The 13,256-nt window shown below is 42.7% G+C and overlaps 1 protein-coding gene across 4 annotated transcripts in view; it reads right to left on the bottom strand.

Annotated features, from left to right (window-relative positions):
- The window catches only part of MLH1 (mutL homolog 1), a 33,837-nt gene that overhangs the window by 1,688 nt on the left and 18,893 nt on the right, over positions 1-13,256 (bottom strand). For all 4 annotated transcript variants that reach the window (XR_013978369.1, XR_013978370.1, XM_080975838.1 and 1 more), the window contains 9 exons: positions 11,903-11,996; positions 10,656-10,809; positions 9,587-9,939; positions 6,412-6,557; positions 5,119-5,227; positions 3,771-3,834; positions 2,138-2,302; positions 1,238-1,330; positions 736-849 (listed from right to left, as the gene is read on the bottom strand). Coding sequence is in view for 2 of the 4 variants with exons in the window: in XM_080975838.1 (XP_080831964.1) it covers positions 736-849; positions 1,238-1,330; positions 2,138-2,302; positions 3,771-3,834; positions 5,119-5,227; positions 6,412-6,557; positions 9,587-9,939; positions 10,656-10,809; positions 11,903-11,996 (1,292 nt within the window). In the remaining 2 variants the exon portion in view is untranslated. The remainder of the gene's footprint in view (positions 1-735; positions 850-1,237; positions 1,331-2,137; positions 2,303-3,770; positions 3,835-5,118; positions 5,228-6,411; positions 6,558-9,586; positions 9,940-10,655; positions 10,810-11,902; positions 11,997-13,256) is intronic.

Raw genomic sequence — 13,256 nt, 5'->3', positions numbered from 1 at the left:
CAGAGTAGATAAATAGGTACCACTGCAGTGGGAAGGTAAATGGTTTTCCCATGCGCTCTGGCACTTGTCACGGTGTCCCGTTGCACCAGAAGCAGTTTAGTCAATGCTGGCCATGACCTGAAAAGCTGCCTGCGGACAAGCGCCAGCTCCCTCTGCCTGAAGCGAGATATATGCCACACCCCATAGTCAAGTGTGACTGGACTTAACTGTCCAGGGATCCTTTACCTTTAGCTGTCCTTTCTCCACCTCAGAATGTGAGAGCATGACCTGCCACTGTTGTCCCAGGGATTGAGACTCATTTCCCCTCATTTACTCTTGTGATTTTGATAAGGGCAAAGCTCTGCCATGTAAGGATCTTTGCCTATTAGAGATGCTACTTTTATTAACCTGATCCAACCTAAATGATAACGGGGTTTGGTAGCAGCATTTATATCCCTCCATACAAGGTGCCCTCAGAGCTGATAGTGCTCTCCCCAGCATTGGCAGTGACAGCATATTTAAAACATGCACTAATTTATCTTATCACCACATTTTCTAAAATTCCCCCGTTGACGGGGAAAGGTGGCTGCCACTAAGGCTGTACTTGTGCCACTTTGGTTTCATGAGGGAGGTAGTCCTCTTCAACTCTTTTGCCTGTAGTACTGCCTTCAACTCACTCTTTCCATTCCCAGCCCTAAATGCAAGATTTCAGAATGTAGTTTTGATACAGGGAAAAATAACAAATGAAGACTGTACCTGTTGAGTAGTAAGATCAGAGTCTTCCATTATATACTGTTTTCTAATGGAGTAGAACATGGCACATTCTTTACTCAAGGTATCAAAACATTCCTTTTCTTCATCCCAGTTTACCTGGAAAAGAAAATGTAACTTCAATAAATACAGCATGCCTACGGCAGTTACATATCCAATTGCAGCTATTTCTACATATGAAAATCTAATGTCAAGTTGGAGGCAAAGATCAGTCACATAGGAGGAAGTTTTCAGCAGCACTCTTGTAGGCAACTAGTATTGGCTCAATTGATCAGGACAGAAAATCTCCTTAATTCAGAACTGTTACTCAGTTTTTTTGCAGCTAGTATAAGCACTTGAGTTTCACTTTAGACTGAACAAAAAATGAGTTTGTGAGAAAAAGGAATGTGACTAAGCAAGTACCTAAGACTGACCCAACTGCATTAGTCAAAATGAAATAATTCTATGTAAATATGGCTTCACTAATTCATGTTGAATATTGACATACCTCTGTGGCCAAACGAAGAACAAACATAGGCAGCCCTTCCAGTGGAGGGACGTAATTATCTATCAGGAGTGGTAGTCCTGTAAGATTTCCCATCTGTAAATAGAATGTTTCTCCATTATTTTGATGCTTATTCTCCTATGTATACATCAATATTTGGTTCCTAAGCCAACGACTACAAACATGGCAAAATCTACCTGCTGTCTACTTGTGACATTTTTTGTATTTCTGTGCTTTGGAACTAGCGTAGTATCCTGTTTTATTTATCTGTATCCTTTACCAAGGTGAAACAAAATTCATACATAAAACAAAAAAGATTTCGGCTCAGCTGGTGTGACATACTACTTTCTGCCTTTCTGTTTGGTAATAATAAATTTATTGCTTTCCTGTAGCTTTTATATCCCCACTCCTCCCCAGTGGCCCAAAACTGCTACTTATATAGTTTCTCTATTTACCGACAGCATTCAGGTGATTATTACTCAGATGAATAATCAGAGATACGATCAAGTCTTATTTTCTCATGTGCAGCCAATTTGCTACAAGGGAAGACATCTGGAAGAATTTACAGAACAATAGCTCTGTGTTACCTCAGAACTGGGAAACAGTAGTTAAAGGCTTCCAATAAAACTAAGACATTCATCCGACTCTAAGCCACTGTTACCCTAGCATTAAGGCATCGTTTCCTGGTTCAGACATAATAGGAAGCTATATTTAACGGAATACTTTTTGGTTTGCATGAAATGAGGAATGAAGCTGTTGCTTGTAGGTGCATTATAGAGTGCTTCTTCATATCTTCTTAAGATCATCTGATAATTCAATCTTGCTCTGTACTCAATGGATACTGTAAAATGCACAGTACAGCAGCTAACGACTAAACCACCCCAGGATCAAAAAGGCAGTTACTTCATCAATTTCAAGAGAGAAATAGTCTTTCAGCATGGCACTCTTCTTTGTTAGAAAGTCAACAATGTATTCAGCGAGGCCTTCCTTTGGACCATCATCTTCTGTCCAACCACTTTCATCATTCTCCAAGGCTAGCATAGCTAGATCATAGAGTGGAGCTGGTTCCTACATTTACCAAAAAAAAAAATTAGCACAAATCATTACCTGTCATTCATGCACGCAACTGACTTTTCCACAATTACATACAGCTTGGGGGATGGAGAAGTATCTGCTACTTTAAAAGGACTGTAACCCTATCAAGAGGATGCCACCTCCCATCCATCCAGTCTAGGGAACCACCTACTAACAGTGTTTTAGTTTATTTGGATTGAGCTTCAGTTTGTTGGTTCTCATCTAGTCCATTACTGAGACAAGACAACAGTCCAGCACATCCACTGCCTGCAGATGTAAAGGAGACGTAGAGTCGTGTGTCATCAGCATATCGCTGACAACATATTCAGCCCACTGACCCCACTCAGCGGTTTCATTGTTAAATAGCAAAGGGGATAAAATCAAACCATGGGGAACCCTACAGTGAAGGTTCCACATGGCTCCTCAGGCATCACCCTCTGGACACATCTACCCAAGTAGGACTGGAACCACAGCAAAGTGGAGCCAACAACACCTAACTCAGACAAAGCGCTTGGATCTGGTCTGTGACTATGTGCTCAAGAACCTTGCCCAAGTAGAGGAGATTGGCAGCTGGCCAGTAATTACTTAGGTTTTCCAAATACAAGGAGTGGTTTAACCACTGCCTCCTTCAATCAGGCAGGAACCATCCCCTCTTGTATGATCAGCTCCCTGGCCCAGCCAGTTGTCCCCTCCCTGCTAGCTTTTATCAGCTAAGAGCAGGCAAGAGTCCAAAGCGTAAGTGACCAATCCAGGCACCTTGTCCATGTCCTCAAGCCTTACTGAAACTCATCCAATGCAACAGGACTAGACAGTGCTCTGGACACCTTTTGAGATTCATCTGCTGTAACAGTGAAGTCAAGGTCCTGGCAGATGCAAGTGATTTTATCCTCAAAATGCTTTGTAAACAAAGTCACAGCAAGTTACTTTAGGTTCTGTCCCTTCTTCGGACCAGACTGTAAAAGACCTCACATTACCTGGAAAAGCTCTGCTGGACAGCATATTGAGGATGCAATGGAAGCAGCAAAGTATTGCTGCCTTCACTGCCACTAAGTAGGCTCAATGATGAGCCCTCACCAGTGTTCAGTTGCATTCCATCGGACTTTTCTTTCACTTACATTCAAACCATCTCCCAGCTTGCTTCCTCACAAGGAACCAAGTGGGCTGTACCAAGTGGGAGAGGGCGCTCAGGGGCAATCGTGTCAACAGCCCAAGCCATTCAATTTAGTTTTTTCCATTGGCTAATCAAAATAATTTTGTTGCCCCATGATAATCTTTGAAATCAATGGCAGCTAAAATGTTTTGGTGTAAAATAAGGACTATATTAGGGCTCTGGATGCAGAAGTGGCTGCACCACAAACCTCCCTGCACCACCACCAGATATTGGGTAGGATTGCTCTACCCAATATCTGCTCTATATCTTAGTAAGTTATATATAAGATAGATAACTTAAGTGTATACTTACTGACAATCTTAAAACGCCGAAGTTTCCAAAGTCATAGATAAGGATCTGATAGAACATTTCTTGACTTTGAGAAAGGAAAAACAAAGAGTTTGCTATTTGCTCATGGTCCACTCTGTAATACTGTCAATGAATAGGAAGCCTTAATATGGAATTCCAATGGCAACTAAAATCTATGGGTTTTAGCTACGAGTGGGACGTATGTATTTTTCTAGAGTACAGCAGTTATGATAAAATATCCAGCATTGTTTAATAAAATAGATAAGCTTCCCAGTAGTGGAACTGATGCAGGGGGAAGGGCTGTAGCTCAGTGTCAGAGCAGCTGCTTCTTACACAGAAGATGTCAGGTTAAATCCCTGGCATCTCCAGGCAGGAGCTGGGAAAGACTGAAAGTCTGGTGAGCTGCCACTCAATGCAGGCAATACTGAACTAGATGTAGCAATGACTCTGTAGACGGCAGCTTCCTATGTAATCTAATATTAATTAAAGGGCAAGAACACATCACTGACTACAATCCTTGTGAAACTTAAGAACATTACAAGCATTAATGAAGGGGAGCTGGTATAAGAAGCAAACACAATTATGTTACAAATAAGGTTAGAAAGTTTATCACTTTAAAAACTGCCATACCCATTTCCATTTATAAAACTCAAAGCAGTTCAAACTATACATTATAAAGTCATCTTACTGTCTCTTAGGTCAGCAGATGCAATGACCCCAAATGACAGGGTGAGGCCAACTTAACCCAGCTGCACCCATAGCTTCCTTTAACATCAACCACTCTTTGGTCTTCTAGAACATCTCTGTTTTCTACTTCCTATATACAGTGGTACCTCTGGATGCGAACGGGATCCATTCCGGAGCCCCATTCACATCCTGAAGGGAACGCAACCTGCGTCTGCACGGGCCGCGATTCGCCGCTTCCGCGCATGCACGTGACGTCATTTTGAGCATCTGCGCATGGGGCAAAACCCGGAAGTAACGCATTGTTACTTCCGGGTCGCCGCGGAGCGTAACCTGAAAATGCTCAACCTGAAGCATATTTAACCCGAGGTATGACTGTATATCGTTTATCTCTCTCCAGCCTTTCTGGGAGGTTCATCAACTGTTTTTCCTCTGATGACTAGAATCCAGACAATATCTTCATGGTCCTAATGACCTATGTTTTCACTCACTGTTCCTCCGCAGCTGCAGCTGTTATTTTGGGGCAGTGACCCGAAAGTACTAAAAAGTTAAAAGCACAGCCCACACCACTCCATTTGAAAATGCACTCACTGATTTTCTTCCTATCTCAAGCTACTGGATACTATTTGTCTTGACTAAAACAATATATTTAACTTTGTTCTGTTACCTGAGTTTTGTGGTACTGAGCAGATACAATTTTGTCTGATACTGCACCAATGCCCACTGAGGGTTAACACATCCAACAAAGGAATGATCACGTAGCATCTCTTGAAGATCTGAAATAACCCAAATCACTTGTGTTTAGTACAATACAGAAGAATATCCTGCCTTTTAAGAACTCAACTATTCAATTTACTAAAATACTTAAAAGCATTATGGACTTCAAATATCAACTCTTATTCAATTTCATATAACCCAATTGGAGCCTAATCCTTTTTACTCAGAAAAAAAATGCATTTTGGAAAGAGGTTTAATCGCTGCCCATGCTGTTCTTAAAGTTGCATGTACTTTCCTTCTGTGGAATTTCTTGGAATATGCTTCCTCCAGCAAACCTACATGCTCCAAATCTGCCAAAAATCTCGAGAAGCCCATTCCACAAACCAGGAGTTGGCTTTCATGCAGTTGGTAAGATTGTTTAAATCCAAAAACTTCATTTTAACCTATGTATTTATCCATTTAAGCTTTCTTTAAAACTCAGTTGCCTCCAACCAGCTGAGCTGGCAAATTAGAAACTGGGTGCCAGTCCTTATTTTTCCAGACCTAGCTGCCAGACTATATAGGTAGCCTAGTGGTGTTAACTACCTGTGTCCAGGTACTAAAATGAAGGAAAGAGTACTGGATCCAAAGTACTTCCACTTCATAATACAACTATTAATTAATTAATTAATTAATTAATTAATTTAATGCCTGTTAAACTTCAGCTGCTTCTATTACAGAAGAATTTTGCCCTGAACAATGCAAGCAGCAGCTGAAAGGAAGCCACCCACATAAAGAATTTGTAAGCTATTTTGTTTCCTTCAAAATAAATATTTACTGGACCTGAGAGCAGAATTCTGCTCCATTCTTCTGAACTGCTTATGTAATGGGTCATGAGCAGCTGCCAACAGTGTTCTCAATCAATGCCTCCTTCATGAGTGACTATTTCCAGAACAGTATCAACAAATTGCAGCAGCCTAGTCTCCATGTCCAACTCTGACCCTTTCTGTGCTGTTCAGAATTTTTTCCCCTTATCCCTACATCTCTAGCTAAAGCATATAAAGCTTTGATTTTCCAAGCTGATTTTTTAGCAGAGTATTAGCCTTGAGTGCAATTTAATACTTCATAGTATAGTAAAAATAAAAAATAAAGAGCATTCCTAACATAGGAGATCGTTTTTATAAATCCTGTAATGCAAGTTATGCTATCTTAGTGGGTCTAAATTTGCACATGAAACACAACGGTAATAGCAGAACATACATACTTGCATGTGCCCGATTACTAATTTCCTCTTGAAGGGTTGCTATGCTAGTTAGGTTCACAATTCTCCTTCTTGGAACGCAGGCAGCAGTCATTTCCTGTTTTTGCTGTTCTTCCATTTCCACATCACATTTTGTTCGCTGCCTCTTTCTGGAATATGAAAAGGAAATGCATTTTGTTCTATTTGACATGTATATAAGTCAAAGCAGAGTGCTGAGATTAACTCTGTAGTAATTAAACAGGTATTTAGTTAAGTAGATTAAAAAATACATTTCACACTCAAAAGCTACATTTACCAGAAAATCTGCCCAAGGCTTATGGAGCTAAACTATGCCAGCAAAATTTGGCCACAAGCAGAAATACCGTATTTTTTGCTCTATAAGACACACCAGCCCATAAGACGCACCTAGTTTTTGGAGGAGGAAAACAAGAAAAAAAATATTCTGAATCCCAGAAGCCAGAACAGCAAGAGAGATCGCTGCACAGTGAAAGCAGCGATCCCTCTTGCTGTTCTGGCTCCTGGGATAGATGCGCAGCCTGCATTCGCTCCATAAGACGCACACACATTTCCCCTCACTTTTTAGGAGGGAAAAAGTGAGTCTTATACAGTGGTGCCTCGCAAGACGAAATTAATCCGTTCCGCGAGTCTCTTCGTCTTGCGGTTTTTTCGTCTTGCGAAGCACGGCTATTAGCGGCTTAGCGGCTATTAACGGCTTAGCGGCTGTAAGAAAAAGGAAACAAACTCACAAGAACTCGCAAGACGTTTCGTCTTGCGAAGCAAGCCCATAGGGAAATTCGTCTTGCGGAACGACTCAAAAAACGGAAAACTCTTTCGTCTAGCGAGTTTTTCGTCTTGCGAGTTTTTCGTCTTGCGGGGCACCACTGTAGAGCAAAAAATACGGTAGATGCTAGTGAGTGCTTCTAGACCCAGTCTTAATCTGCCAAGGTGACCTATTATGCTGGTCCTTTTTATTAACTAGATGTATTTACCGTATTTTTCGCTCTATAGGGCGCACCGGACCATAGGGCGCACCTAGCTTTTTTGGGGGGGGGAATAAAGGGGGAAAAAATTATTTCCCCCCCCCGAGCCCCAAAGAGCAAAGAAGCCATGACAGCGAGCGGGATGAATCCCGCTTGCTGTCTTGGCTTCGGTTTTAGCCTCGGGGCTGGGGCAGGGGAAGCCCGAGCTTCCCCCGACCCCAGAACAGGTCCAGGAGCAAAGGCGAGGTTGCGCTCCCAGAGCTTGCTGCTATCCGCAAGCCTTCTGAGCATGGCAGGAATTCCCTGGATGAAACATCGGCTCTGGATCCATTCCAGTCTGGCTTCCGCGCTGGTCATGGGACCGAGACGGCTCTGGTCGCCCTAACAGATGATCTCCGCAGGCAGCTGGATCGAGGCGGGTCGGGGCTGCTGATTCTTCTAGACCTGTCAGCAGCTTTCGACATGGTTGATCACGAACTCCTGGACCACCGCCTTGCCGACGTGGGGATCCAGGGCACAGTCCTTCAATGGCTGCGCTCGTTTCTCTCCGGTCGGGGACAGAGGGTGGCGCTTGGGGGGGAATTGTCATCCCGCCACTCCTTGGTGTGTGGAGTGCCTCAAGGTGCGATACTCTCCCCAATGCTTTTTAACATCTTTATGCGCCCCCTCGCCCAGCTTGTCCGGAGTTTTGGGCTGGGTTGCCATCAGTATGCCGATGACACCCAACTCTATCTGTTGATGGATGGCCATCCTGACTCGGCCCCAGACACACTGACCAGATGTTTGGAAGCTGTGGCTGGATGGTTACGTGGAAGCCGGTTGAAGTTAAATCCTTCGAAGACAGAGGTCCTCTGGCTGGGACGGGACGATATGGGATTGGGGGGGGCAACTCCCATCTCTTGTGGGGGTGCAATTAGTGCCAGCACCGTCCGTTAAGAGTTTGGGTGTAATCTTCAATACCTCCCTCTCTATGGAGGCGCAGATTACAGCTATAACAAAGGCGGCATTTTTTCACCTCCGCCAAGCTAAGCAGTTGGCCCCTTATCTCTCTCGCCCTGACCTAGCCACTGTGATCCATGCGACGGTCACCTCCAGACTGGATTATTGTAACTCGCTCTACGTGGGGCTGCCCTTGAGACTGACCCAGAAACTCCAGCGGGTGCAGAATGCCGCGGCGAGACTCCTTATGGGGTCTTCGCTGCGAGATCACATTCATCCGGTACTATACCAGCTGCACTGGCTCCCGGTGGAGTACAGGATCAGGTTTAAGGTGCTGGTTTTAACCTTTAAAGCCCTATACGGCCTAGGACCCTCGTACCTACGGGACCGCCTCTCCTGGTATGCCCCAGAGAGGAACCTACGGTCTGCAAATAAAAACATTCTGAAGGTCCCAGGCCTCAGAGAGGTTAGGCTGGCCTCAACCAGAGCCAGGGCTTTTTCGGCTGTGGCTCCGAACTGGTGGAATGCTCTGTCACAAGAGACTAGGGCCCTGTGGGACTTGACATCTTTCCGCAGGGCCTGCAAGACAGAGCTGTTCCACCAGGCCTTTGGTCAGGGCCCAGCCTGACTCCCTCCTCTGGCAACCTGCACAGAACTTTGCTTAACGGTTGCCATTAATTTGATTTTAATTAATTTTTATAATGAAATGTTTTAGAATGTTGGATTATTTGATTGTTTGATTATTTGTTTGTTGTTAGCCGCCCTGAGCCTGGCTTTGGCTGGGGAGGGCGGGATATAAATAAAATTTATTATTTATTATTATTACTAAGCCCGGGGTGCGCAATGCCGTGCTCCCGGGCTGCAAGCACTTATCTGCATTTGCTCCATAGGACGCATACACATTTCCCCTTCATTTTTGGAGGGGAAAAAGTGTGTCCTATAGAGCGAAAAACATGGCATTGTTTCACTCTGCTATTGGTTTTAACATTTCCAAGTGTTTTACATAGGATAGTTTATGTGGTTTTTATTTAGTGCTATTATTTCCGAAAAAGAGGTGATAAATGTGTTAAAGATAACTAAAAAGACAACACTTCTTAATTCAGCCTGGGGCAACCCTTTCCCCCCCAAAAAGAATGTCAAAGACAGAAAAGTGCTGTGATTCAGGAGCGTCACCAAGCAAAGAGGAGGGAGAAGAAGATGCCGAGTTCTCATCAACGGTAGTTAACTTAGAAATGCTATTCCACAGAGATCACTCATACCTAGCAGGTAGAGCTTCAAGAGGTGCTGGTTGACTTTCTGTTGACCCTTCTGCAATCTCCACAGCTTCTACTCTTAGATTTCTTGAATTCAAGTCACTGCAGTCTTCCATCTCAGCATCTTGTAGTCCAGTTCCCTTGCAACTTTGCTTGTTGTTGTTATCCTGGGATGTCACTGCAGAAAGTTCAGATGGCCTAGGTTTATTTGCTGGCTGAAGAAAAGCATCCAGTTTCTGTTCCCGGGAATCAGTGCGGACCATCTGACGGGCACAGACCTTGTCTCCCCCTTGATTAGTTGAAGAACTTGCTGATTTAACAACATCGGTGGAAGAGGCAGTAACACCTGGCAGCAATGTCTTAAAGGAAGAGATGAAAGAGAAACAATTCAGTATCTAGAACTGTACAAGTCTCCTTCTAAGCTAGTTGGAAAGCCAGATAAGCACAATTCACAGGCATCACATAGCTGCAACTATAACATGATCTACCTGTGTGGAGTAGCTATTACAGATTATGCCAAACGTAACAGCCTGCTCTTGACAAAAGCATTGCAGGGGATTGGTCTAGATGATATTTGGGGTCCCTTCCAAATCTACAACTGTATGATTCTAAGAGTACTGCCTTCTAGTTGAAGACCAAATGCATACAGAAATCTATCCCATTTGCACATATAAAGTGAATCACAACTGTCTACTTAACATTGATTCTGTCCATTATCCCCTTTCTGTCAAATAGAATCATGTTAATGCCCTTTATCAGTGGTTTCCAAATGTCCCATCACCAGTATATTCCATATTTGCCTGGCATAAAACCTCTGTCGGTTCAATTGAGGCCACTTTATCTGTTTGTGTGAAGCAATGGTCTGTCTTTGGGCCCTTTTTTGTGTAAACCACTAATCTATATTAAAGAACACACCTAAAAATGACATTTTGTATTGTTAAGTCCAGCTTATCCAAAACATTTCGCTAGACAAAACAAATCCAAATCCTGAATGCAGAGCACTCACTCTCGCAACCACCAACAAAGCAGACTGGTTAGCTTTTTCCTTTTCAGTGACGTGCTCAGATTCACTCACCTGTGTAAAATATACCCTTGATGAGTTAGAGCCCAACAATTTGCTCTCTATGTGTTGCTGTACACTCTCCAAGATGCTGTCTTCATGAAGGAAATGAACTTCATGCTTTGTGGGATGCACATTCACATCTACGTTCTGAGGGTTTATTTCTAGGCTGCAAGACATTTTGAGAACACCATGTGAAGTTAATCAAAAGAATGGCAATTCAGCAGATTTGTTAAGAGTGGGTGCCTGTGACGATCACACAGGGTCCCCAGACGTTTCACCGTCTATTGATCCCTGGGCTACCACTTTATTCTCACTGCCACCACCCAGGCCCTACCTGGTACAATACTGAGTCCAGTCAGGGTTAAATTGGAACATAAACTTCTGTTTATTTATTGCAGTTTAACAAGCGTGTGGTTTCATAAACGGTATTGGTCAATTACAATCATGGGGTGCCTATCCAGACCTATAACTTCCGCTACCTGCTCTCACTCACTAAACCATCTCTCAGATATTTACTTGTTTTCCTAGCCCCTAATTATTCCTGACTCAGCTTATTTCGCTACACTAACTCAACCTACACACAAACTCTATCCCAATTCACTCCCACACCAACCAACCACCGAACTCCCAACGAACTCCTCCCTTTACCCCTTCCAGAGCTGGTTTTATAGTCCCTCTGACTCCACCCCTCTGGGTTCTGATTGGGTAACCTGCTTAACTATTTCACCTCCAGCACTCTCACATGTTAACGTCACAGTGCCACAGCCACAGAGTTTAGGGTGCTCTGTGTTTCTCAGAGATTGGATCCTTGTTTGTAGTGCTTCTGAGTTTTTAAAACTGCAGAGAAATAACATTTCAAGTCTCTTATTTATTATTGAGCAGATGATTATTTAGCTTTTGTATTACCTGGAAATTTAAAAAACTAAAATATGGATTAGTACTCATACTGCAATGACATTAGGAATATTTTTGATGTACATGCATGTTAAGGTAATGATAAACTGCATCCACTGTTTTCATTGCTCTTAACTCTAGATTTGTACTTGGTTTTTATTTAATAAAAACAAATGATAGCAAGCACTGCTTAGCAAGGTTAATTTTGTTTAACTGAGGTTAAACAAAATCTTGCCCATTTTTACTCAAAAGTGAGGCCCACTGTGTTTAGGGGGGCTTACTCCCTGTGTGCATATGATTGCAGCCTAGATGCATTTTTATCTTTTTCGTGGTCACATGACTCTACATAGAAAAAAACATTTTACCTTATGTATAAAAATGGATGTGTATTTTTAGGTAAATAAGCCGCATATACAGTTTCTATTGCTTTTCGCAAAGCATTTGACTCAACCAGGCGATCTAGGGAGGAAAAACATAAAAATCAGGGGAGACAGGTAAGCAGTCTACATTACTTTCTGTATAATACAACTTTTACACCCATCTCTGATCAGTCTAGATCTTCACTTTTTTATTTATATAACCAACTGGAAATATATGGTAACAATTAAAAAGTAAATGTGACTTTATCATCAGCAGTCCTCAGAATATATCCGCAATTTTGCATGTTCATGACCACCAGATGCAATGCCACACCCTGATCCTAAATAACCTTCCCATGCATATGTTTACTTTACAAATAAACACATTGCCTTGGAACCGATTATTTCAATGACACTTAAATGCACTTCACTTTCTCTGGATTAACAGCTAATGTCTGTACTGCAAAGGATTATCTAGTGAAAGTGTAAAGAATGGATTAACTGCCCTGCCCTAACCAAGTAGGATACCTACCGGTACGTTGGAAGACAAAGCTGGAGCACTGAGAGGTGCAATATTTTAGGTCTACTTGTTTGTATCAAGTAGAAAGTTAAGAAAGTCAAACAGGGGCTTATATTTCTTTCAAAGACCTTGAGTACAGCAGTACTATACTCAACTTAATTCACTGTTTCTTCCTTCTGTTTTTGGCAAGTCAGTTTGCAGTTATGTGTGAACTCAGACTCAAATATGGTATATTAAATTATTTCAGGGGCAGGAGAACTGTAAATAAGGCCAATATATTTCACATCTGACAACCAATGCACCTCTTGGGTAGAGGAGTCTAAAAAGCCCAGGACACATATTTTCATGGCCCTCTAGAAACTATGGTTATGTTTTTGGATTAACTCTGAAGTATATACTTGATTCTGACCAAACTAAGCTTCCTTGGAGCATAGGCTTTTTAATGAACTATCTGAAACCAAAAGAGAGAATTTGTTCCCAGATGTGATTTCCCCACCCCAGTTTCCTACCCCACTATAACATCCTGTCTGAAACAGGCCACTGCTTCTCAGCTATGCCAGTCCCAATTTCTTACAAATACAGTGGACAAACACTGTAAATTCTGACAAAGAAAGTGAGTGGGTTTCCAGATGGCAGTTTGCCCCAGCTGTTGGGCACCAGAGGGGAAACACCACCTCAAGAAACAGTATTGTTTAGTACAGGAGTTTGGCAGCATCAAATGGTTAGTCTCACTGTTTCCATCTGAGCTGAACCTGATGCACTGGGACAGCAGCAGCAGCAGTTCTTGCTGCAAAACGCAGCTTCCATGTGGCTTGGAAACGCCTGGCATGCCAATTCTGC

This window comes from Podarcis pityusensis (assembly GCF_964106645.2).
Source record: "Podarcis pityusensis genome assembly, chromosome: 12".
NCBI classification, from domain to species: Eukaryota; Metazoa; Chordata; class Lepidosauria; order Squamata; family Lacertidae; genus Podarcis; species Podarcis pityusensis.
Note: the sequence above shows the minus strand (reverse complement) of the source record. Positions and strands in the feature narration are given on the sequence as shown.